Source organism: Hemitrygon akajei, chromosome 24 (genome assembly GCF_048418815.1).
Source record: "Hemitrygon akajei chromosome 24, sHemAka1.3, whole genome shotgun sequence".
NCBI classification, from domain to species: Eukaryota; Metazoa; Chordata; class Chondrichthyes; order Myliobatiformes; family Dasyatidae; genus Hemitrygon; species Hemitrygon akajei.
In genome coordinates this window covers 24132574-24159170 of record NC_133147.1, presented here as the reverse complement: position 1 = coordinate 24159170, position 26597 = coordinate 24132574, and the positions used below count along the sequence as shown (strand labels likewise).

Here is a 26597-nt window from a genome sequence, read left to right as displayed (position 1 = left end):
GTCCCGGGCGGGGACTCAGGAATACCGTCGCACTCAGATGTGGAAGGATTCTTCATTGCTGTTTCCATAACAGTTTTGTCGGGGCTTAACTCTACTCTGAGTTGAACCCCCACACTTGGAGGACCAGTGGACCACTCTTGGTCTGGCCTGTACCCATTGACCTGCTTGGCATGGGTGACCCTACCATAAAGGCCTGACTCCAGCCAACATAGCTCTCTGGGTCGTTGAAGCACACAAGCCTCCAAACCATGACAAGGTTATAGTCCTCTTGGAGGCTGCTATTTCATCACTTTACCTCTCCGGCCCATTCTCCACCTTCCATATCCCTTCATGCCCTGACTAATCAAGAATCTATCAACCTCTGCCTTAAATATACCCAGTGACTTGACCTCCACGGCCGCTTGTGGCAGTGAGATCCACAGATTCACCACCCTCTGGCTAAAGAAATTCCTCCTCATTCCTGTTCTAAAATGATGCCCCTCACTTCTGAGGCTGTGTCCTCTGGTCTTAGGCTCCCCCACCACAGGAAACGTCCTCTCCACGTCCACTCTATCGAGGCCTTTCACTATTTGACAGGTCACCCCTCATTCTTCTGAATTCTAGTGGATACAGGCCCAGAGCCATCGAAGCTCTTCATATGACAAGCCATTCAATCCCGGAATCATTTTCGTGAACGTCCTCTGAACCCTCTCCCTAAATTGCTCACAATACTCCAAGTGAACCCTCATCCTAAAGCCTCAACATTTATTTACACATATAGCCTGTAATGAATTAATTAAATGAACAAGAAAGCTTAATCAACCAATATATACAGTATATAGATATATGTACGGTTGTGTATGTCTGTTATATGTCTATATAATTGTTACACACACAAAATATTACTCGGATATTAAATATTCAATGCAAACCAGAGGATTTACAAGGACATTGCCAGGACTTGAGCGACTGAGTCATAGGGAGAGATTGCACAGTCTAGGATTTATAATTATGAAGATTACAGAGTGAAGAGTGACTTCATGGAGCCATAGAAAGTCACGAGGGGCCTGGATAGGATAGATGCAGTCAATGTATCCCAGAGTTGGGGAATCACGAACCCGAGAGCAGGAGTTTAAAGTAAATATGTAAATGTATTATCAAAGTACACATACGTCACCATATACAACCCTGAGATTCACTTTCCTGCGGGCGTACCCAGCAAATCTGTAGAATAGTAACTGTAAACAGGATCAGTGAAAGATCAGCTAGAGTGCAGAAGACAACAAACTGTGCAAATGCAAATATAAATAAATAGCAATAAATAACAAGAACATGAGATAACGACTCAATTTCGTTCTGAACGCTGATGCTTACTTTATTGTTTGCATAATTTGCTTTTTTTTCTCTCTCTGCGTATTGGGTGTTGGTCTTTTGCTAAAACTGGGATCTTTTGGGTTTCTTGTTTTGTGGCTGCCTGTAAGCAGATAAATCTCAAGGTTGTATAATTTATTCATTCTTTGAAACTGAAACAAACTTTGAGATAAAGCCTCCTTGAAAGTGAGATCTTTGGGGGAACGTCTTGATGGTTAGGCAAGTGAGTGTAGTTAGCCCGCTTTTGTTCAAGAGTCTGATGGTTGAGAAACATAGAAAATAGGTGCAGGAATAGGCCATTCGGCCTTTCGAGCCTGCACCGCCATTCAGTATGATCATGGCTGATCATCCAACTCAGAACCCTGTACCTGCTTTCTCTCCATACCCCCTCATCCCTTTAGCCACAAGGGCCATATCAAACTTCCTCTTAAATATAGCCAATGAACTGGCCTCAACTGTTTCCTGTGGCAGAGAATTCCACAGATTCACCAACTCTCTGTGTGAAGAAGTTTTTCCTCATCTCGGTCCTAAAAGGCTTCCCCTTTATCCTTAAACTGTGACCCCTCGTTCTGGACTTCCCCAACATCGGAAACAATCTTTCTGCATCTAGCCTGTCCAATCCCTTTAGAATTTTATACGTTTCAATAAGATCCCCCCTCAATCTTCTAAATTCCAGTGAGTATAAGCCTAGTCGATCCAGTCTTTCTTCATATGAAAGTCCTGCCATCCCAGGAATCAATCTGGTGAATCTACTCTGTACTCCCTCTATGGCAAGAATGTCTTTCCTCAGATTAGGGGACCAAAACTGCACACAATACTCTAGGTGCGGTCTCACCAAGGCCTTGTACAACTGCAGTAGAACCTCCCTGCTCCTGTACTCAAATCCTTTTGCTATGAATGCCAACATACCATTTGCCTTTTTCACTGCCTGCTGTACCTGCATGCCCACCTTCAATGACTGGTGTACAATGACACCCAGGTCTCTTTGCACCTCCCCTTTTCCTAATCGGCCACCGTTCAGATAATAATCTGTTTTCCTGTTCTTGCAACCAAAGTGGATTACCTCACATTTATCCACATTAAATTGCATCTGCCGTGAATTTGCCCACTCACCTAACCTATCCAAGTCACCCTGCATCATCTTAGCATCCTCCTCACAGCTAACACCGCCGCCCAGCTTCATGTCATCGGCAAACTTGGAGATGCTGCATTTAATTCCCTCGTCTAAATCATTAATATACATTGTAAACAACTGGGATCCCAGCACTGAGCCTTGCGGTACCCTAAGGTACCCCTTGAGGGTAGTAACTATTCTTGAACCCAGTGGCGCGTCCTGAGACTCTTGAACCTTCTTAAGGGGACCCGAGGGGCAACTTCTTCACACAGAGTGTGGTCGTGATGTGGAATGAGCTGCCAGAGGAAGTGGTTGAGGCAGGTACACGGGTGGGAAAGATTTAGAGCAGAGATTCCCAACTTTTTTTTGTAATGCCTGGGCCTGCAGTATAAAGTTTGCGATGCCATCGTGCTCGTGTGCAAGAAGCCACATCAGTTCAGTCTTGGTCACCTTGCCATGGGGACGATGTGGAACTGGAAAGAGTGCAGGCCAAGATGTTTCCAGGACTCAGGAGACGAAGTTGTGGGGAGAGTTAGGACAGGCTAACTCTACTCCTTGGAGGGTAGCAGACGGAGGGATGATCTTACGGAGCAGGGGTTCCCAACGCTGCTGTTGGAAAGATGTCAAACTCGAAAGAGCACAGAACAAGATGCTTCCAGGACTCAGGGGACTGAGTTTGGACAGGCTATGAAGTTATTCATTGGAGGGTAGCAGATGGAGGGCTGAACTTATAGAGCAGGCCCCTCGGTTACTGGTAGAGGTCTATGACGTAAAAAAGAGCCTGTTTTTATGCTGTGTGCCTCAGTGGCTAGTAAGTCACTCTGGGAACCGCGAGTAGGCTCCCCAGCCTTCGCGGGAGTTCCGGGATGTGGACCCAGTGAGGGTGGAGGAACTTGGAGACTGGATTTCCAAGTTGTGAATTTGGGGGTGATGGTGTTTCTCTGTGCCCGCTGCTGTTGGCAGGAGAAGGTGGTGGTGGGGCGGGGGGGTTGCACGTGAGACAGGTTTGGGAGGGGCTGTCTAACAAGCCGTGGGTGAAGGACAGTCTGTAGGTGTAAGGAAGGGTGGGGTGGTGGGATTCTGATGCAGATTAGAGTTGGGGTGCTTCGTTTGTGAACCAGAAATGGGAAGATCCATTGAGTAGCACCTCCCTGCCTGTGGCAAGCAATTTAAGTAAAGGGAGCCACTATAGGAGAAATAGAGGGGCAGGGTGGGCAATATTCAGACAGACCAGACAAGGGGGCGTGGAGTGTTATGCCATCCAGGTTTGGCAGTGGAAGGGTTAATTTCCATCAGGGAGTGCAGTATTTGTGTGTTAATTTACTGGGTCTCCATAGCAACGGCCCTGCTGGCACAATCTCAGAGCCCGACAGCTGAGTTTTACACACTGAAAAACACTGGCGGTGTGCGACTGGGGGGTGACATCATCCCAACCTGCACCGTCCTCCCCACAGCCCTGTGTCTGTCCCCAAACTAATCCCACTGTCCCACTCTCTCCCCACAGTCCTGTGTCAGTCCCCAAACTAATCCCACTGTCCCACTCTCTCCCCACAGCCCTGTGTCAGTCCCCAAACTAATCCTACTGTCCCACTCTCTCCCCACAGCCCTGTGTCAGTCCCCAAACTAATCCCACTGTCCCACTCTCTCCCCACAGCCCTGTGTCAGTCCCCAAATGAATCCCACTGTCCCACTCTCTCCCCACAGCCCTGTGTCAGTCCCCAGACTAATCCCACTGTCTCCCCACAGTCCTGTGTCAGTCCCCAGACTAATCCCACTGTCCCACTCTCTCCCCACAGCTGTGTCAGTCCCCAGACTAATCCCACTGTCCCACTCTCTCCACAGCCCTGTCAGTCCCCAAACTAATCCCACTATCCCACTCCCTCCCCGCAGCCGTGTCAGTCCCCAAACTAATCCCACTGTCCCACTCTCTCCCCACAGTCCTGTGTCAGTCCCCAAACTAATCCCACTGTCTGACTCTCTCCCCACAGCCCTGTGTCAGTCCTCAAACTAATCCCACTGTCCCACTCTCTCCCCACAGCTGTGTCAGTCCCCAAACTAATCCCACTGTCCCACTGTCTCCCCACAGCCCTGTGTCAATCCCCAAACTAATCCCACTGTCCCACTCTCCACAGCCCTGTCAGTCCCCAAACTAATCCCACTGCCCTACTCTCTCCACACAGCGGTGTCAGTCCCCAAACTAATCCCACTGTCCCACTCTCTCCCCACAGCCCTGTGTCAGTCCTCAAACTAATCCCACTGTCCCACTCTCTCCCCACAGCTGTGTCAGTCCCCAAACTAATCCCACTGTCCCACTCTCTCCCCACAGTCCTGTGTCAGTCCCCAAACTAATCCCACTGTCCCACTCTCTCCCCACAGTCCTGTGTCAGTCCCCAAACTAATCCCACTGTCCCACTCTCTCCCCACAGATCTGTGTCAGTCCCCAAACTAATCCCACTGTCTCCTCACAGCCGTGTGTCAGTCCCTAAACTAATCCCACTGTCCCACTCTCTCCCCACAGCCCTGTGTCAGTCCCCAAACTAATCCCACTGTCTCCTCACAGCCGTGTGTCAGTCCCCAAACTAATCCCACTGTCCCACTCTCTCCCCACAGTCCTGTGTCAGTCCCCAAACTAATCCCACTGTCCCACTCTCTCCCCACAGCCCTGTGTCAGTCCCCAAACTAATCCCACTGTCTCCTCACAGCCGTGTGTCAGTCCCTAAACTAATCCCACTGTCCCACTCTCTCCCCACAGCCCTGTGTCAGTCCCCAAACTAATCCCACTGTCCCACTCTCTCCCCACAGCCCTGTGTCAGTCCCCAAACTAATCCCAATCTCTCCTCACAGCCGTGTGTCAGTCCCCAAACTGATTCCACTGTCCCATGTCAGATCCACAACTAACCACATTCTTTTCCCTGCATGGAGTGGTGTCCCAAGGGAATGTTTCCAGAAGATAGATTGAACTGCTGGGAGGAGTTTTGCCCTGTGGGCTGTGTGAGGGCGTTTCCACCAACATTCAAACATGTCCAGACTCACTTCCAGTGTGTGTTATTTCTAAATACATACTACCAGGCGCAGAGCGACTCCCTCAACACCGGGGTCAGGCACAGAGCGACTCCCTCGACACCGTCCCATCACACACTCCCGGGGTCAGACACAGAGTGAGGCTCCCTCCACCCCGTCCCATCACACACTCCCGGGGTCAGGCACAGAGTGATTCCCTCGACACCGTCCCATCACACACTCTCGGGGTCAGACACAGAGTGAGGCTCCCTCCACCCCGTCCCATCACACACTCCCGGGGTCAGACACAGAGTGAGGCTCCCTCCACCCCGTCCCATCACACACTCCCGGGGTCAGACACAGAGTGAGGCTCCCTCCACCCCCGTCCCATCACACACTCCCGGGGTCAGGCACAGAGTGATTCCCTCGACACCGTCCCATCACACACTCTCGGGGTCAGACACAGAGTGAGGCTCCCTCCACCCCGTCCCATCACACACTCCCGGGGTCAGACACAGAGTGAAGCTCCCTCCGCACCGTCCCATCACACACTCCCGGGGTCAGACACAGTGAATCTCCCTCCACACCGTCCCATCACACACTCCCGGGGTCAGACACAGAGTGAAGCTCCCTCCACACCGTCCCATCACACACTCCCGGGGTCAGACACAGAGTGAAGCTCCCTCCGCACTGTCCCATCACACACTCCCGGGGTCAGACACAGAGTGAAGCTCCCTCCACACCGTCCCATCACACACTCCCGGGGTCAGACACAGAGTGAAACTCCCTCCGCACTGTCCCATCACACACTCCCGGGGTCAGACACAGAGTGATGCTCCCTCTTCGTCGGACTATCACTCTGCTCCCGTGATGTTCTGTGACACTCTGATCCTCTCTCCTCCGCAGCTCCTGAAATGTTGGACGGGATGGAGGGAGGATGCGAGGCCGTGTCCTCCAATCCGCAGGAGCTGCTGTCGCTCATCCTGCAAGCGGGGACGAAACTGCAGCACTCTCTGCGGGAGACCCAGCCCCCTCCTGCATCGCTACCCTCCCCCCGGCCCGACCGCCGCCAGTGGGATGGCGCGGCTGACCCGGAAACACCCCCGAGTGACGCTGATAGCCCAGCCGTCCCGGGTCCTCTGAGCTCCCCAGTGGACGGGGCCGAGGATCGGCCTCTCACCGACCAGCCCGGGCTCCTGGCCTTTTCTGGTTCCAGGTCCGAGCGGCCTGACTGTCTGTCGAGATCGCAGGAGCTGGGTGAGCCAGTTGGAACTCGCCCTCGGCAGCTCCTGAGCCAGGACGCCCAGACGCAGGAGCCCCCGACCCGGGACACCGTCCCTCGGGAGCCCAGCCTCTCGCCCGGAGAAGAGAGCTGCAGCGGGACTGACCGGGATAGCGACGAAGACGAGTGGCGGCCGGGGTCTGCTGAGCTCTGCGCCTTCGAGCAGCAGCGACTGCTCAACTCGCTGGTGGGAGAGCAGCTGGAGGTTACCGAGGTCTCCACCACGAGGGGCCGTGCCCAGTGTCGCGTTGGGAGACGGTGCCCGCGTTGCGGGCGGCGAGGTGGGGACCGGCTGAGGCCTCCAGTGCTTCCGGGGCCCTGGAGGGTGCCGGCGAGGGAGAGGCTGCTGGCCGAGGTGGCGGACTGGACTCCGGGCTGAGCGGTGGGGAGGGGGCGTTAGACGGGAGGGGGCTGGAGGTTGACCAGGTTGAGCTGAATATTTCCCCCTAAATCGAGGGAATCGCCGAGGGAGGGGGACGACGAGGAGCAAATTCTGCTGCAGGAGGGGCGGTGAGGGATCGCCGTGCTGCAGGACGGGTGGTGAGGGAGCTCCGCGCTTCGGGAGACGGCAATGAGGGATCTCCGCGCTGCTGACGTGACTGGTCAGGGAGATTTGCACCGTGGGAGTGGAGTATAGGAGCCGGCAGTACCGAGGGAGCTCTGCAGTAAGGGAGACGCGAAGAGAGCGAGGGGATCCCCAATCTCCCTGAAACCCCACTGCCCCAGATCCGGCTGACCCCGGGATCCCCGCTCTGATACCCCACCGGCATTCCCAAGTGGGATGGTACCCTCGTCACACCACCGGAAAGAAACAGAGAGAGTTATATAATTGGTTTATAGAGAGTCCATGTATTTTAATGATTTAAAACTGCTTGTATATATTCCATGCTGAGAATTAATTAAAATCTCTTTACACAATCTCAACTGGTCCTGTCTTTAGCTTAATTACTCAATTAACCCTACTACTGGGTGAAGGCGTGGAGGGGGTGGAGCGGCAGAAGGTAGAGGTGTGGGGAGGGTGGAGGAGTGAGGGGGAAAGGTGGAGTGGAGGGAGAAGGGTTAGAGAGGGTGTGGAGGAGGGTTTAGCAGGAAGTGGGACGGGCTGGAGGGAGGGTGAGGATGTAGTGAGTGGGAGGTGGAGGGAAAGGGAGGGGGACGGGGTAGAGGTAGAGAGGCTGAGGGTGTAGAAAGGGTTAAGAGGAATGAAAAAAGGGGCGGGAGGTGTGAATGAACAGGAGGAGGAAAGGGGAGTGGTTGAGTGAAAAGCAGTTAAAGAGAGTGGAGAGGAGAGGCGCTGCGGTGAGGAGAAATCGACGTAAGTTTTCCGTCCCGCCTGTCCTCTTCCTGCTCCAGAACCCGCCCAGTTCCACACACCATGGCCGGAGAGGAGTCGCAAGGAGCGGGCGATCAGGATGGCGGGATTCTCGACCGCTTCAAAGCCTATGCCTGCAGCAGGAAAGGAACCATCTTGTTGGCGGAGATGGTGAGAGGCAGCGGCCCGGGCACCGGGGAGGGAGTGGCACGAGTATCGGGCACGGGGGAGGGGCTCCGCGGAACAGCGCTTGGCTCCCATATGCAAAAAAATTCTCTTTCCCTCCCACCTCCATTCTCTCCCGTTCCGCCCTCCATCCCTCCTTCTCTCCATTCCAGCCTTCATCCTTCCCCTTACCCTCCGACCCTACCCCTCCAAACTGTAACATAACGTCTCGCCTTCATCCCTCACACGCCCTACCCCTCACCAATGATCCCCACCCTCTTAAACATTTTTCACCCCTCCCACTGCCTCCCCTCGCTCTCTCCTCTCCTTTCCCTCACTCTAACCCCCCCCCCACTTCCTCCCCTCCCCTTTCCCTCACTCTCCCTCTCCCTACCCCCCCATCTCCATCTTCCATCGAGCTTTGATGACTCAGGCGCACAGTGAGTCATTTCCTAACCACTGTACACAGCTCAGCCGCTGCCTCACCTCCCCTCTCCCTTCCCGCCCATCTGCTCACCTGCCGCGGAGACACTAACCTACCGTGCAGGACCTCAGGGAGAAGCGGCTTGGGACCACTGAGGCGCAGGCAGCTCTCGCTGGGAGAGGCGGGCGGTGAGCGACTCAGATGGTCGGATGGGGTCCACTGTCCCTCTCCTCCATCCATTGAAATCCGGGGGTGGGGGGGGTCCCATCAGAGGTGAGGACATTCAGTAGGAGGGAATGATACTTGGAACACCAATGGTGCCACCTTGATTTTTTTTATTGTTGCCTGTACCAAGATCCAGTGAAAATCTTGTCTTGCACACTGCTCATACCGATCAGATCATTACGCGGAGCACTGAGGTAGAACAAGGGAAAACAATAACAGAATGCAGAATAGAGTGTCACAGTCACAGAGAGAGTGCACTGCGGGTCAACGGCAAAGTGGATGGTCTTGACCAGGGAGACTGTGAATTCAAGAGTCCATCTTAACATACTATAAAGGAACACACACAAAATGCTGGTGGAACGCTGCAGGCCAGGCAGCATCTACAGGAAGAGGCACTGTTGGCGTTTCGGGCCGAGACCCCTCGTCAGAACTAACTGAAAGAAGAGATAGTAGGAGATTTGAAAGTGGGAGGGGGAAATGTGAAATGCAGAGGGGGTGGGGTGAAGCTAAGAGCTGGAGAATGGAAAGGATCGAAGGGTCTTAGCCTGAAACGTGGACAGTGCTTCTTTCTATAGATGCTGCCCGGCCTGCTGCATTCCACCTGCATTTTGTGTGTGTTGCTTGGATTTCCACCATCATTTTCTCTTGTTTATACTAAGGAATCTTTTCATCATCATTATGGGCCGTGTCGTATGAAGTGGGCAGTCGAGGTCTTTTAACCACGATTGTTTTGGGCAAAGTTTTCCAGAAAAGTTTTGGTTTGCCATTGTCTTCTTCCGGGCAGTGTTTTCACAAGAGTGAAGCTCCGTTTCCCCCCCCCCCCCCATCCCCCCCGACCCCAGCCATTATCAATACTCTTCACTAAAGCCCGGAATCTGTGGTCGCCCAACCAGGACTTGCGATATGCACCAGCTGCTCATATAGCCATCCACCACCTGCACCAGCTGCTCATACGACCATCCACCACCTGCACCAGTAGACCATCCACCACCTGCACCAGCTGCTCACATGGCCATCCACCACCTGCACCTGCTGCTCATACGGCCATCCACCACCTGCACCAGTAGACCATCCACCACCTGCACCAGCTGCTCATATGACCATCCACCACCTGCACCAGCTGCTCACATGGCCATCCACCACCTGCACCAGCTGCTCATATGACCATCCACCACCTGCACCAGTAGACCATCCACCACCTGCACCAGCTGCTCATACGGCCTTTCACCACCTGCACCAGCTGCTCATACGACCATCCACCACCTGCACCAGCTGCTCATACGGCCATTCACCACCTGCACCAGCTGCTCATACGGCCATCCACCACCTGCACCAGTAGACCATCCACCACCTGCACCAGCTGCTCATACGGCCATTCACCACCTGCACCAGCTGCTCATACGACCATCCACCACCTGCACCAGCTGCTCATACGGCCATCCACCACCTGCACCAGCTGCTCATATGACCATCCACCACCTGCACCAGTAGACCATCCACCACCTGCACCAGCTGCTCATACGGCCATCCACCACCTGCACCAGCTGCTCATATGACCATCCACCACCTGCACCAGTAGACCATCCACCACCTGCACCAGCTGCTCATACGGCCATCCACCACCTGCACCAGTAGACCATCCACCACCTGCACCAGCTGCTCATACGGCCATTCACCACCTGCACCAGCTGCTCATACGGCCATTCACCACCTGCACCAGCTGCTCATACGACCATCCACCACCTGCACCAGCTGCTCATACGGCCATCCACCACCTGCACCAGCTGCTCACATGGCCATTCACCACCTGCACCAGTAGACCATCCACCACCTGCACCAGCTGCTCATACGGCCATCCACCACCTGCACCAGTAGACCATCCACCACCTGCACCAGCTGCTCATACGGCCATTCACCACCTGCACCAGCTGCTCATACGGCCATCCACCACCTGCACCAGCTGCTCATACGACCATCCACCACCTGCACCAGCTGCTCATACGGCCATCCACCACCTGCACCAGCTGCTCACATGGCCATTCACCACCTGCACCAGTAGACCATCCACCACCTGCACCAGCTGCTCATACGGCCATTCACCACCTGCACCAGCTGCTCATACGACCATCCACCACCTGCACCAGCTGCTCATACGGCCATCCACCACCTGCACCAGCTGCTCATATGACCATCCACCACCTGCACCAGTAGACCATCCATCACCTGCACCAGCTGCTCATACGGCCATCCACCACCTGCACCAGTAGACCATCCACCACCTGCACCAGCTGCTCATACGGCCATCCACCACCTGCACCAGTAGACCATCCACCACCTGCACCAGCTGCTCATACGGCCATCCACCACCTGCACCAGCTGCTCATATGGCCATCCACCACCTGCACCAGTAGACCATCCACCACCTGCACCAGCTGCTCATACGGCCATCCACCACCTGCACCAGCTGCTCATATGACCATCCACCACCTGCACCAGTAGACCATCCACCAGCTGCACCACCTGCTCATACGGCCATCCACCACCTGCACCAGTAGACCATCCACCACCTGCACCAGCTGCTCATACGGCCATCCACCACCTGCACCAGCTGCTCATACGGCCATCCACCACCTGCACCAGTAGACCATCCACCACCTGCACCAGTAGACCATCCACCACCTGCACCAGCTGCTCATACGACCATCCACCACCTGCACCAGCTGCTCATACGACCATCCACCACCTGCACCAGTAGACCATCCACCACCTGCACCAGTAGACCATCCACCACCTGCACCAGCTGCTCATACGACCATCCACCACCTGCACCAGTAGACCATCCACCACCTGCACCAGTAGACCATCCACCACCTGCACCAGCTGCTCATACGACCATCCACCACCTGCACCAGTAGACCATCCACCACCTGCACCAGTAGACCATCCACCACCTGCACCAGCTGCTCATACGGCCATCCACCACCTGCACCAGTAGACCATCCACCACCTGCACCAGCTGCTCATACGGCCATCCACCACCTGCACCAGCTGCTCATACGGCCATCCACCACCTGCACCAGTAGACCATCCACCACCTGCACCAGTAGACCATCCACCACCTGCACCAGTTGCTCATACGGCCATCCATCACCTGCACCAGCTGCTCGTACGGCCATCCAACACCTGCACCAGTAGACCATCCACCACCTGCACCAGTAGACCATCCACCACCTGCACCAGCTGCTCATACGGCCATCCATCACCTGCACCAGCTGCTCATACGGCCATCCATCACCTGCACCAGCTGCTCATACGACCATCCACCACGTGCACCAGTAGACCATCCACCACCTGCTCATACGACCATCCACCACCTGCACCAGCTGCTCATACGGCCATCCACCACGTGCACCAGCTGCTCATACGGCCATCCATCACCTGCACCAGCTGCTCGTACGGCCATCCACCACCTGCACCAGCTGCTCATATGGCCATCCATCACCTGCACCAGTAGACCATCCACCACCTGCACCAGCTGCTCATACGGCCATCCACCACCTGCACCAGCTGCTCATACAACCATCCACCACGTGCACCAGTAGACCATCCACCACCTGCACCACCTGCTCATACGACCATCCACCACCTGCACCAGCTGCTCATACGGCCATCCACCACGTGCACCAGTAGACCATCCACCACCTGCACCAGTAGACCATCCACCACCTGCACCACCTGCTCATACGACCATCCACCACCTGCACCAGCTGCTCATACGGCCATCCACCACGTGCACCAGCTGCTCATACGGCCATCCACCACCTGCACCACCTGCTCATACGACCATCCACCACCTGCACCACCTGCTCATACGACCATCCACCACCTGCACCAGCTGCTCATACGGCCATCCACCACGTGCACCAGCTGCTCATACGGCCATCCACCACCTGCACCAGTAGACCATCCACCACCTGCACCAGTAGACCATCCACCAGCTGCTCATACGGCCATCCACCACCTGCTACAGTGGGTTCATGTGACCCTGATAGGATTAAAACTACACCTTGCCCAAGAGTGACCTGTAAGGTATTACAGGGAAAGAGCTCTCTCTACTTCCTTTGGTAGAGACATATCTCCATCCTGCCTAGACAGCTTCTACTGAGCCTGGTGGGACGTGCTTTAAGGCTTTTGTTCCTTCTGCCTGATTGGTGGGGGAAAAGAGAGTATGTCTGGGGTGGGTGGGGGTTTTTGATCATGCTGGCTGCTTTAGTGAGGCAGAGGGAAGTGTAGGCAGAGTCTGTGGAGGCGAGGCTGGTTTTCGTGACATGCTGAGCTGTAAGCTGATGATGGCCAGCTCTTTCGTTTTGCTGACTTCAAGGGAAAGTTTTTTTTTGTCATGACACCACGTCAGGAAGCTCTCCATCCTGTACTCTGACTCATTGTTATTTGAGACACGGCCCACGACAGTGGTGTCATCTGCAGACTTGTAGGTAGAATTACAGTAGAATCTGGCCATGCACCCGCGAGTGTACAGGGAGCAGATTGTTGGGGACGGGGGGGGGGGGGGGGGGGGACGGGACAGAGAATGCAACCTTGTGGAGCACCCGGTGTTGTGGATAATCATGGTGGAGGTGTTGCTGCCTATAGAGTCATAGAAAACTACAACCCTTCGGCCCATCTAGTATATGCCGGACCATTGAAACTACCTAATCCCATTGACCTGCGCCGGGACCATACTCCTCCGTACCCCTTCCAACCATGTCCTTAGCCAAACTTCTCTTAAACATTGAAAATGAGCTCATCTGCACCACTTGCGCTGGCAGCTTTTTCCACACTCTCATGACCCTCTGAGTGAAGAAATTTCCCCTCATGTTTTCCTTAAACATTTCACCTTTCACACTTAAACTATGACCTCCAGTTGTAGTCCCACCCAACATCAGTGGAAAAAACCTGCTTGCATTTATCCTATTTATACCCTTCATAATTTTGCTTCCCTCTATCAAATCTCCTCTCAATTATTTTATGTTCCAAGTAATAAAGTCCTAACGTATTCAGTCTTTCCATATAACTCAGGTCCTCCTGCCCCGGCAACATTTTTACCCTGTGCAGTCTGTCAGTCAAGAGCAGCGAATCCACAGATTCATCTCTGGCTAAAGACGTTCCTTCTCGACTCTGTTCTGAAGGGATCTCCTTGTATTCTGGGGCTGTGCCCTCTGATGCTAGACTCCCCTACTACAGGAAGCATCCTCTCCATGTCCACTCTATCGAGGCCTTTCAATATTCGATAGGTTTCAATGAGATACCCCGCCCTCATCCTTCTAAACTCCAGCGAGTACAAGCCCAGATACTTTAAACGCTCCTCATATGGTAAACTTTCATTCCTGGAATCATTCTCGTGAACTTCCTCTGGGCGCTCTCCAATGCCAAACCATCCTTGGATACAGGGCCCAAAACTGCTTACGATACCCCTGAGTCCCTCTATTCTGCAATGCCGCCGAGGACTCAGCCATTCACAGTTCGTCCTGCCCATGGACCCCGTAATGAACTCTGACAATTTGCACTCATCAGAGTTCATCACAGGGCCCAAAAGAGAGTATTTTGCCCCCTCGGATAGTGTTAGAATATGGAATGCACTCTTTGAGCAGGCGGTGGATGCTGAAATCCTCTTAATGTTGAAGTATCAATGGTAATAACTCAGCCACGGCAGGGTTGACTCGATGGGCCAAATGGCCTGATTAATCCTGCTCCTATGTCTTATGGGTACAGATACGTGTTTCCATTAAAGTAGCTACATGGTAGACAGGGCAGTGCAGAAGGCATTTGGCACACTGGCCTTCATGGGTCGGGGCACTGAGTACAAGAGTTGGGACGTCCCGTTACACCTGTACAAGACGTTGGTGAGGCTGCACTCGGAGTATTGTGAGCAGTTCTGGTTGCCCTGCTATAGGAAGAATGTCATTAAACTGGAAGGGGGGCAAGAAAGGCCTTTGGAAAGATGCCACACATGAGGCTACTAAAGAAAATAGGAGCCCATGGTTTTACGGGAAAGATACTCTAATGGATAGAAGCAACACACTCAAAATGCTGGAGGCCTGAAACGTCGACTGTACTCTTTTCCTAGACGCTGCCTGGTCTGCTGAGTTCTTCCAGCATTTTGTGTGTGCTGCTCTGATATTCAGCATCTAAAGATTTTCTCTTGTTTGCGATAGCATGGATAGAAGACTGGCTGAGTGGCAGGAGGCAAAGATTGGGAATTTTACAGAGAAGATTTACTAGAACATTACCTGGGTTTCAGCACCTGAGTTACAGAGAAAGGTTGAACAAGTTAGATCTTTATTCTTTGGAGTGTAGAAGGTTGAGGGGGGACTTAATAGAGGTATTTAAAATTATGAGGGGGATAGATAGAGTTGACATGGATAGGCTTTATCCATTGAGAGTAGGGTAGATTCAAACAAGAGGACATGAGTTGAGAGTTAGGGGGCAAAAGTTTAGGGGTAACACGAGGGGGAATTTCTTTACTCAGAGAGTGGTAGCTGTGTGGAATGAGCTTCCAGTAGAAGTGGTAGAGGCAGGTTCGGGTTTGTCATTTACAAAAAAAATTGGATAGGTACATGGACAGGAGAGGAATGGGGTGTTATGGGCTGAGTGCAGGTTGGTGGGACCAGGTGAGAGTAAGCGTTCGGCATGGGCCGAGTTGGTCTGTTTCTGTGCTGTAATTGTTACGTGGTTATATGGAATAAAGGGAGTCTTTTAGGTTGATGCGGGTGACTAGTGGTGTTCCGCAGGGGTCTGTGTTGGGACCTCTTCTTTTCGCGTTACGTGTCGATGATTTGGATGGCGGAATTGATGGCTCTGTGGTCAAGTTTGCGAGCGATCCAAACTGGGTCGAAGGGCAAGCAGTGCTGAGGAAGCAGGGAGTCTGCAGAAGGACTTAGACAGGTTGGGAGAATGGGTCAAGAAATGGCAGATGAAATACAGTGTCGTGCACTTTGGTAGAAGGAATAAAGGCATAGACTATTTTCTAATCAGGTAGAAAATTTAGAAACCAGAGGTGCAAAGGGACTTGGGAGTCCTCGTGCAGGATTTCCCAGAGGTTAACATGCAGGTTGAGGCAGTGGTAAGGAAGGCAAATGCAATGTGAGCATCCACATTGAGAGGATCAAAGCAGCGATGTAACCCTGAAGCTTTACATTGGTCAGACTACACTTGGAGTTAGACTTGATGGGCTGAATGGCCTATACTGTCACTATGTCTTATGGACATGCAAGAATCACCAGGATGTTTCTGGGACTGGAGGGACTGAGTTGTAAGGAGAGGCTGGACAGGCTGGGACTCCATGGAGTGGAGGAGTCTTAGGGGTGACGTTATAGAAGTTTATAAAGCTATGAGGGGCGTAGATAAGGTGGAGGTCACAGTCTTTTACCCCAGGCCAGGGGAGTCTAAAAGTATAGGGCACAGGTTTAAGGTGAGGGGGAGAGATTTAATAGGAGCCTGAAGGGCAACTTTTTCACCCAGAGGCTGGTGACAATATGGATCGACCCTGCCAGAGGAAGTGGTTGAGGCAGGTACAGGAACAACCTTTGAAAGATACTTGGACAGGTATATGGATAGGAAAAGTTCAGAGAGATGCGGGCCAAATGCAGGGTTCTGGGACAGCCCTGCATCCCACGTTATTTGCTGCCCCTGCCCTCAACAAGCCCCCCACACCCCCAATACCTCCCTCACCCTGTACCCTGACGGTCAGTCCCTCAAGGGTGTCTCCTCCATTTCTTCCTGATATCTTTCTGTCTTCACCGTTCCTTCTCTGTGTCACTGCTTGTTCCCATTCCCCAATTCATCCCTCCCCTCTCACTCCCCCTCCACTCCACACATCTCTCCCCCATTCCACTCATCCCAACCCCCTCCTTCTCGCTCCCCCTATACACCAGACCTCTCTCCCCATTCAACTCATCTCTTCCCCCTTCCCCTGCTGCCTCGACACCCCCCTTCCCCCTCCGCCCTCTCTCTCCACTCCCTCCTCACACTCTGTCCTGTCCCTCCCCCCCACCTTCTAGTGCCGGTCCGCCGTTGGGACGTGTCTCTCTGTGTGTTTGTCTGGCCTGCTCTGTTCTTAACTGCTGGCAGTAGCTGCAGGGGGCGTGTCCTCACATCAATGACCCTGTTGTGCAAGGGCTGGAGAGGGCGATGGCTGGCACGTGGGACAGAGCCAATTCCGTAGGCACGGCAGCTGCCGGTGGGAGGGCGAGGATGGGTGGTTTCTGAACGGGCAGAGCTCCTGCCTCACTTCCTCCTCATTCCCTGAAAAAGAGACTTAGAATCAAAAAAAATTCGCAGCAGATTCTGAGAAGGAAAATCAGGCTCTGCCTGGTTTGCTGGAGTTCTTTGAGGAGCTGGAGAGATTTACAGGGCAGATTTCAGAATCAGAATCGGGTTTATTATCACTGGCATGAGGCTGAAATTTGTTAACTTAGCAGCAGTAGTTCACTGCAATACGTAACATAGAAAAAGAAGCAGAAGAAAAATATAGTAATAAATAAGTAAATCAATTACAGTATATGTATATTGAATAGTTTAAAAATTGTGCAAAAAACAAATAATATATATTAAAAAAGCGAGGTAGCATTCACGGGTTCAATGTCCATTTAGGAATCGGATGGCAGAGGGGAAGAAGCTGTTCCTGAATCGCTGAGTTGTGTGCCTTCAGTCCCCTGTACCTCCTACCTAATGGTAACAGTGAGAAAAGGGGCACTGGAGGTCCTTAATAATGGATGCTGCCTTTCTGAGACACCACTGCTTGAAGATGTCCTGGGTACTTTGTCGGCTAGAACCCAAGATGGAGCCGACTATATTTCCAAACCTCTGTAGCCTCTTTCGGTCCTGTGCAGTAGCTACCCCCGCCCATATAGCAGACAGTGATGCAGCCTGTTAGACTGCTCGCCACAGTACGTCTAGAGAAGTTTTTGTTGACGTACCAAATCTCTTCCAACTCCTAATGTGGTAAAGTCACTATCTTCCCTTCCTTATCCACGGAGCCAAAGGAGCAAACTGCCAGAAGATGTGGCAGAGGCAGATACAATTACATTTAAAAAGGAGGGGATTGCTGAAACCCCACTGGAGGATTGTGTACAGTTCTTGTCGCCCTGCTATACAAAAGTGCTTGGCTCACATCTTGCTAAGTCTTTAATATCGTTCATTGTTCAGGACACTGAGCACAGGAATTGAGATGCTTTAATGTTGTTCATGGATCTGCCTCCAATGCTTCTTCTGACAGCACGTTCCATATACAGACCATCCTCTGAGGGGAAAAAGTTGTCCCTCTGGTCTCCTTTAAATCTGCCCCTTCTCATCTTTAACCTGCGCCCTCTAGTTTTAGACTCCCCCACCCCGGGGATAAACACTGTGACCGTCCACCTTCTCTACAGCCTTGTGGTTTTATAAACCTCTGTAAGATCACCCCTCAGCCTCCTTCACTCCAGGGAAAACCTCCCTGGATTGTCCAGCCTCTCCTTGTAACTCAGGCATAGTAGGGTAGTATTTGGACAATGCGACCCTGGTTCAATTCCCGCTGCTGTCTGTGAGGGGTTTGTACGTTCTCCCTGTGACTGCATGGGTTTCCTCCCACAGTCCAAAGGCACATTGGTTAGGCTTGAGGGTCTGCTGCCCTCACAGGGGCAGTGCTGCAAGTGTTTGGCTCACTGCTGCATCTCAACAAATGGATGAATAAATAGATAAATATATTTCCAGTCCCAGGAACATCCTGGAGAATCTTCCCTGCTCTCGCTCCAGCCTAATGACATCCTTCCTATAGCCATGTGACCAGAACGACACACAACACTCCAAGTGCACTCTTACTGACACCTTGCAGAGCTGTAGCATCTCAACTCCTGTAGCTCAATGTCCTGAATGATGATGAGCCAAACGTCTTCTTCACTGCCCTGTCTACCTGTCACACCACTTTCAGGGACCCATGCACCGTACCCCTTGGTCTCTCTGTTCTACAAGGCCCTGCCTTTCACTGTGTAAGTCCTGCCCTGGTTTATCTTCCCAAAATACGAGATCTTACGCTTGTCCAAGTTAAACTGCATTTGCTGTTCCTCGGCCCACCTTCCTAGCTGACCTAGGTCCTTCTGTAATGTTAAACAACCATTCACCTTTCAGTGTCCTGCAGCCAGACCCAGGTAATGTTTAGGCACAGGCGGTGTTTTTTCCCCCCCAAGTCTTACTGCAGACACACTGAAGGGCATGTGTCATACACCCACAGGTGTAAGGCTATCTAGATTGGTACTGTAATCCAGGGTCACCCAGCTGGAGATCTTTCACTCTCTTGTCTACCTGTATTTGCTGAACGATCCCTCTGGAAGGCGTCCACAGACAGGTCTGTGTGGGATTGAGATATACTGGGGAGATGGGCCGAGTAACGGCAGATGCAGTTTAACTCAGGCAAGCATGAAGGTTGTGTTTGGGAAGTCAAACACAGTGCGGGACTTTCACAGTGAACAGCAGGGTATGGTTCCCTGAAAGTGGCGATGCAGGTAGACAGGGTGGTGAAGAAGACGTTGGCACACTGGGCATAATCATGCAGGACACTGAGAACAGGAGTTGAGATGTTACAGCTCTACAAGATGTCAGTAAGCGTGCACTTGGAGTACTGCGTGTAGTTCTGGTCTCCCAGCTATAGAAAGGATGTCATTAAGCTGTAGAGGACGCAAGAAAGTTTCACTAAGATGTTCCCAGGACTGGAGGGATTGAGTTATAAGGAGAGGCTGGACAGGCTGGGACTGTTTTCCCTGGAGTGAAGGAGGCTGAGGGGTGACCTTATTGTTTGTTCTTTACGACCATGTGGTATGATGTGGGCTATCATGGGCCTTCCGTGACCATGATTGTTCTTGGCAAATTTTTCTACAGAAGTGGTTTACCATTGGGGCAGTGCCTTTACAAGATGGATAATGACCCAACAGTCATTATCAATTCTCGTCTGAGATTGTCTGTCTGGCGTCAGGGGTGGCTATAACCAGCACTTGCGATATGCCCCAGCTGCTCATATGACCATCCACCACCTGCTCCCATGGTTTACCATGACCCTGATCGGGGTGGGAGGGATAAGCTGGTGCGACACCTTGCCCAAAGGTGACCTGCAGGCTAACAAATGGCAGTGCCTCACGCCTCCTTTGATAGACGCATCTCTACCCCGCTACCCTTTGGTGTTGATAAAACCACAAGCAGTGTATATATGGTGGATGGTCACACTCTTTTTCTCCCCAGGTTAGAGGAGTCTAAAACTAGAGGGCACAGGTTTAAAGGGGCCCTGAGGGGTAAGTGTTTCACCTAGAGAAAGACCTGCCCAGGGGACGTCATAGAGGTGGTACAATTACAATAGGAGAGGAGTCATTGGTCTGGAGAGAGGCAGGGAGGATTGACCGCAATTTTCACCTGGATTCTTACCTGTGTTGATCCTCTCCACCCACAGGTGATCAGCTTGATCATCTTCATCTGCTTCTGTGCCTCAGTTTCAGTCGGGTACACGACCGCTCCGCTCGTCGAGTTCTTCTTAAGCTTGGCTATCTTCATCATCTTCATGAACGGCTACGACAAGTCGCTCTCCTTCATCCACTGGCCCTGCACGGTAAGGTCCCCATTTCTCTCTCCTCTGCCTTTTCTTCTTTAGATCTTGTAGGATCCCCAATCTTCCTTTTTGTTCCTTGGGATCTAAGCTCCTTTCAGGGGAAGGAGCTTCCACGGTGTAGTCACGGGGTGGGGTTGGAGGGAGAAGTTCTGGCACTAGGCTCTGATGGTGAAAGAATGGCTGGTTGATCCCCGAGTTGGGACTCTGGAAGGGAGGGGGAAAACTGAGGGCGGTGAAGCTCCTCTGCTCCCGCTGACCTTGGTGGGAGAGGGAGGCAGGTTCAGGAGGAGATATTGGAATAGTCCTGGGTAAGGGTTCGTGTTTCTGTTTTATCAGACAGTGCTGCCACCGTGGAGGAGGGAGGGAGTGTTTTGGGCCAAATGAGCAGGCTTCTCTATCCCAGATGGTGTTGAGCTCACTGAGAATTGTTAGAGATGCATTCACCCCAGGGAAGTAGGGAGTGTCCTGTCACACTTCCAACTTGTAGAAAGAGGTAATGTGGTGGATGTGGAGTGCATGGACCAACTCCACCCAAGCAAGTGGGGAGTGTCCCATCACACTCCTGACTTGTAGATGGGGAAGAGGTAATGTGGTGGATGTGGAGTGCATGGACCAACTCTACCCAAGCAAGTGGGGAGTGTCCCATCACACACCTGACTTGTAGATGGGGAAGAGGTAATGTGGTGGATGTGGAGTGCATGGATCAACTCTACCCAAGCAAGTGGGGAGTGTCCCATCACAACTGACTTTGGGTGGACCCCATGGTCAGCAGGGAGTACATGAGGCTGAAGGTTCTGTGATTGTCTGTCGGATGGAGTGGACTATGCCTACCCTCTCGCCCCACGCAGGACTTCATCCGGTGCGGCATTGCCGTGATCATCTACATCATTATTGGGATCATTGGACTTATCAACGGGTACGGAGCCACGATCGCTGCTGGGGTAAGTGTAGGGGTTGCGGGAGGTGATCCAGGCGCGTGGTACAGCAGAGACATGTCCAGCTCAAACAGAGCTTGGGCTTGGAGGATGGCAACACTGTGAGTGAGGGTCAACATCCCACCACACCTCCCACGGCTGGGGGGGTCCCTTCTCGTGGCCTTCACTGTGATGGTGGAGATTCCCCTTCACAGACCCTTCTGCAGCGGGGGTGGGTGGGGGAAGGTCCCTCTCACTATCCTTCATGCAACTGGGAGCTCCCCCTCTGCTCTCCCTTACCCACGACATGCAGATGCCTCTTTGTCTCCCATCTTGTGGCAGTGGAGGTCCCTGTTCTCTACCCCACCCTTGGAGGGGGAGATCGTTCTTTGCCGCCCCTCCCTCAGCACTGTGCTCCCTCTCCATTGCCTCTCCCTTGGTAGAGGGAGATCCTTCCTCTCCACCCCTCCCTCAGCAGGGCAGGACGCTCTTTGCCACCCATACCACAGTGAGGCAGGGCCCTCTCCACTGCCCCCACCACAGTGGGGCAGTTTGCTCTTTGCTGCTGTTTTATGAGGGGGCGGAGCACTAGGGAATAGCCATGAGGGGGGGATGACTGATCACTGAGACAATGGGGATGGGACCAGTGTTATTCAGTGTTTAACTTCTCCGATGCACTCTTTGTCCACCCTCTCCCCCAACACCAACCACCTCACCCCTCTCCCCCCAATCTCTCCTTCCTCCCCCATCCTTGCCGGCCCTTCCTGCTCCTCCTGCTCCTCCCAGGTTCTCTCCCTACTAGCTGCTGCCATCTTTGCCTACGACGGTTACATAACCTTCCAGATGTTGAATTTGAAACGACACACTCCCGCGCCCACAGGTCAGAAGCAGGGGCGGGGGCGGGGAGGTGGGTGGGTCTCTGCCAGGGGGTGGGGAGGCGGGATGAGTTGCGTCTCCCCAGCTTTCCGCGGGTTTACAGGGACTCCCGTTGTGGTGGAGAAGAAGGAAGCCATTATCTCCGAGTGGAGTCATCGGGATGCCGTCGTGACGACGTCTTTTCTTTCTTACTTTTACGAGGTCGAGTTGCTAGCTCGACGCTCGACCCGGCGTGGATGGAAAGCGTGCCAGGGAGCCAGCCGGCTGGATTCGAACTCGGGAGCCCTCGCTCCGAAGTCCGGTGCCACCCGGCTACGTTGTGGTGGAGGGGCTGAGGAAATAGTCACGCCAATGTCAGGGTGTGTGGAGATACCTCTCCCAATGTCAGGGTGTGTGGAGATACCTCTCCCAATGCTGAACTCCTCAACAACCTCTGCCTGCTCCCTCGTCAACCCTGAACTCCAGTTCCGCCCCCTGCCACCCACCATCCTGTTGCAGGAAAGCAACACCCACCCTCGGAGATCCCCGCCACCCAAGCCACGCTCTTTTTTTGTTCGCTGCTGCCATCAGGTAGAAGGTACAGGAAATTCAGGACTAGCACCAGCACTTCAAGAACAGTTACTACCCCTCAACCATCAGGCTCTTGAACAAATGATAACTACACTCATCTATTGAGATGTTCCCACAACCAATGATCGCACTTTAAGGACTCTTTATCTCATGTTCTCGTGAATTATTGCTGTTTATTTGTATTTCCACAGTTTATCTTCTGCACTCTGGTTGATCTTTCACTGATCCTGTTTACAATTATTATTTTATAGATTTGCTGAGTCTACTCAAAGGAAAATGAATCTCAGGGTTTCAGCACCTAAGCTACAGGGAAAGGTTTAACAAGTTAGGTCTTTATTCTTTGGAGTGTGTAGCAGGTTGAGGGGGGGCTTGATAGAGGTATTTAAAATTATGAGGGGGCTGGACAGAGTTGACGTGGATAGGCTTTCCATTGAGAGTAGGGGATTCAAACAAGAGGACATGAGTTGAGAGTTGGGCAAAAGTTTAGGGGTAACACGAGGGGGAACTTCTTTACTCAGAGAGTGGTAGCTGTGTGGAACGAGCTTCCAGTAGAAGTGGCAGAGGCAGGTTTGATATTGTCATTTAAAAAAAATTGGATAAGTGTATGGACAGGAAAGGAATGGAGGGTTATGGGCTGAGTGCAGGTTGGTGGGACAAGGTGAGAGTAAGCGTTCGGCACGGACTAGAAGGGCCGAGATGGCCTGTTTCCATGTTGTAATTGTTATATGGTTATATAGTGACGTATATAGTCTGATAATAAAATTTACTTTGACATTGCTGTCACCACCCTGAAATCCTCCCCCCCCAACCCATCCTGTCACCCAGCACCTTGAACTCCTACTGTGACCTTCACACTTCACTGCCCTCTGAACGCTGAACTCTAGCCTCACTCCCTGGCCCTCTAGGGTACGGACCAGCTGTACCCCACTCACCTGGAATGACTCCCCTGATGCTGCTCTTTTCCCCATTCCCTGTTTGCCCCAGGCACTCATACTGAAACCCATCCCACTTATACTGCGCCCTCCGTCATGCCCCGCCCTGAATACTATTCTCAGCTGAACACTGCCCCTCTATCCCTGGCACCCCCTTGCCCCACTCACACTGAACTCTTTCCTCCACCACTCCCACTCCGAGCTCTCTTTTCTCCTACACCCCCACACTGAACTGGCCCCTCCACGCTGAACCATTCCCCTACTCCCTGACCAACCCCCCCCAGGCTGTACTGACCCCCTGCCCCACTCACTGTGAACTCTTTCCTCTGTCACCCGTACTCTGAACTCACACCGCCGTCCTCATTACACCCCCCATCCCACAAGAACTTTGCCCCCACCACTTGTCGCCATCAGGCTAACCTCCACTCTTGACCCGCTCACACTGAACTGCCCCGTCCCGAACTCCACCCCCCCCATGCTGAAATTCCTCCCTCCCATGCTGAACCTTTTCCCCACTGTCCATCACCCCAAATCTGAACTCCCCCCTCGCCCAGCCGCACTCACCCTGAACTACCCCTGACACAGAAATTCCCCAACACTGCTGAACTCCTTCCTGCCTCTCACGCTGTACTGTTTCCCTCTCCTTGTCACCCTTAGGGAACTTCCACCCCCTTAACCCACTCACTCTGAATGATCTCCCCCGACACCGAGCTCGAACTGCTGCTTGTCACCCCCTGGATAAACTCCCCCTGCCCATTACTCCCCTTGCATCTAGGGCAGCATTGCAGGTCCTCCATCTCCGACAGTGTGCATGGCTTCCTTCATTATTTCAGTAGCTTCTTCTCAGCTTTTCTCTGCTGTCAGTCATGCAAGTTCCAGGTGACTTAGATGAAGATCAGAGTCATCAATGCAGAAAACCAGACAGTTGCAAAGGGTTTACAAACTTGCAACTGTAGGTCACGCCCTATAATCCCTGAAAGTTGCCTCACAGGTAGATAGGGTAGTTAAGAAAGCTTATGGGGTGTTAGCTTTCATAATTTGAGGGATAGAGTTTAAGAGTCATAAGCTAATGATGCAGCTCTATAAAACTCTGGTTAGGCCACACTTGGAGTACTGTGTCCAGTTCTGGTCGCCTCACTATAGGAAGGCTGGGGAATCATTGGAAAGGGTACAGAGGAGATTTACCAGGATGCTGCCTGGTTTAGAGAGTGTGGATTATGATCAGAGATTGAGGGAGCTAAGGCTTTACTCTCTGGAGAGAAGGAGGATGATAGGAGACATGATGGAGGTATATGAGATATTAAGAGGAATAGATATTGTGGACAGCCAGCGCCGCTTCCCCAGGGCACCATTGCTCAATACAAGAGGACATGGCTTTAAGGTAAGGGGTGGGAAGTTCAAGGGGGATATTAGAGGAAGGTTTTTTACTCAGAGTGGTTGGTGCGTGGAATGCACTGCCTGAGTCAGTGGTGGAGGCAGATACACTAGTGAAGTTTAAGAGACTACTAGATGGGTATATGGAGGAATTTGAGGTGCGGGGTTATATGGGAGGCAGGGTTTAAGTGTCGGCACAGCATTGTGGGCAGAAGGGCCTGTACTGTGCTGTCTTGTTCTATGTTCTATGTAATCCAGGCAGCATCCCGCTGAATCTCTTCTGCACCCTCTCCAAAGCCCCCACACACTTCCTAGAGCCGGATGACCACAACTGCACACAATACTCCGAGCGGCCTGTGCACACTCTAGTACCACTGGAACTTGCTGCCCCGAGTGATGAGGGCGGGCGCGCTCCCTGCTCTCTCTTGGTAGATCATTTGCGCCTGGTGTAATAGGGTGGCCGACGGGCCAGCACAGACATGGTGGACCGAAGGGCCAGGGTCTGCACTGGATCTCTCCAGAGGGAGCTCTGCAGGAGCGAGCAGCGGGGAACTGGGGATTGGGCTTCGGTTTGTCGCTGAGTGCTTCTCTGGTCCCTCTGTGGGGGAAGGGGGGGGGGGGGGGTTGGAGACCCCTCCTACTTCTGTGTAATGTGGCTCCCATTTGACCCTCCCTGTCTGCGACGATGCCCTTAGCTGGGACTCCACCCACCCCCTTCCAAGAACATTTGGCTGCTATCGCGGTGAAAGGGCGAGGAGGAGGCTGCCCTGGCTGATAGACGCTTGCTCCCTCACCACTTTCCTTGTCTCTCCACAGAGCCCTCCGATAACTCGCCGTAACCCCGCAGGAGGAGGAGGAGGAGGAGGAGGAGGAGGAGGAGGAATCCTGGAACAGGAGCTCCGGACTCTTGGCTCCAGAAGCCAGCACTGCCAGACATAACGACTCAGGAACACGTCCCGATCTCACATGTCTTAATTCTGCCCCCTCCCCCCCATTGCATCCAATGCCAATGAAAGCACGCTAGCACGAAACCGCGTTCGCCATCCTACCCATTGTCTGACCTAATTCCTAGAACCATGAACCCTCTCTGTTCGTTTTTAAAAAAAAACATTTAGCGCACCCTGCCAATTACTGTATCTGTGGCCTTATCTGACTTCCCGGACGACCTCACCCTCGCCCGGAATAAATGCCAATGATCCACCCACCTGATCAAAATCGTTGCTGTAATCTTGGACGATGTCTGGCAAATCACCGACTTACTCGTGGTCCCTCCTACATTGTCAATTCAAGTCTGCCAAGCGCAAGGGTCCCGACACCCACCCGCAGTTGTGCTTACTGCACCGATCCCCGAATTCCGGTCAGAAAAGCAGCCCCTCCCCCTCCCCCTCACTCCTTTCTCCAGTTCTGCATCGAATTCACCAGCTCGCCTTGGA

The 26597-nt window shown here is 52.9% G+C and overlaps 2 protein-coding genes across 2 annotated transcripts in view; both read left to right on the top strand.

The window, feature by feature from the left end:
* LOC140715640 (membrane-associated guanylate kinase, WW and PDZ domain-containing protein 2-like) overlaps nt 1-7664 on the top strand; it is a 44763-nt gene extending 37099 nt beyond the window's left edge. The window contains 1 exon segment of the mRNA XM_073028004.1: nt 6371-7664. Within this exon segment, the coding sequence (XP_072884105.1) occupies nt 6371-7125 (755 nt within the window). The 3' untranslated portion in view covers nt 7126-7664.
* Nucleotides 7665-8005: 341 nt separating this feature from the next.
* On the top strand, nt 8006-26035 carry LOC140715963 (proteolipid protein 2-like). The gene is made up of 5 exons (XM_073028577.1): nt 8006-8229; nt 20343-20498; nt 21347-21439; nt 22199-22292; nt 25981-26035. The coding sequence occupies exons 1-5, from the start codon at nt 8122-8124 to the stop codon at nt 26001-26003; spliced, it is 474 nt and encodes a 157-aa protein (XP_072884678.1). The 5' UTR covers nt 8006-8121; the 3' UTR covers nt 26004-26035.
* The last annotated feature ends 562 nt before the right edge of the window (nt 26036-26597 follow it).

Coding starts and splice junctions, on each gene's coding strand:
- LOC140715963 (XM_073028577.1), top strand. CDS start 8,122: ATGGCCGGAGAGGAGTCGCAAGGAGCGGGCGATCAGGATGGCGGGATT. Junction 8,230..20,342: donor CCATCTTGTTGGCGGAGATG/GTGAGAGGCAGC, acceptor CTCCACCCACAG/GTGATCAGCTTGATCATCTT. Junction 21,440..22,198: donor GAGCCACGATCGCTGCTGGG/GTAAGTGTAGGG, acceptor TGCTCCTCCCAG/GTTCTCTCCCTACTAGCTGC.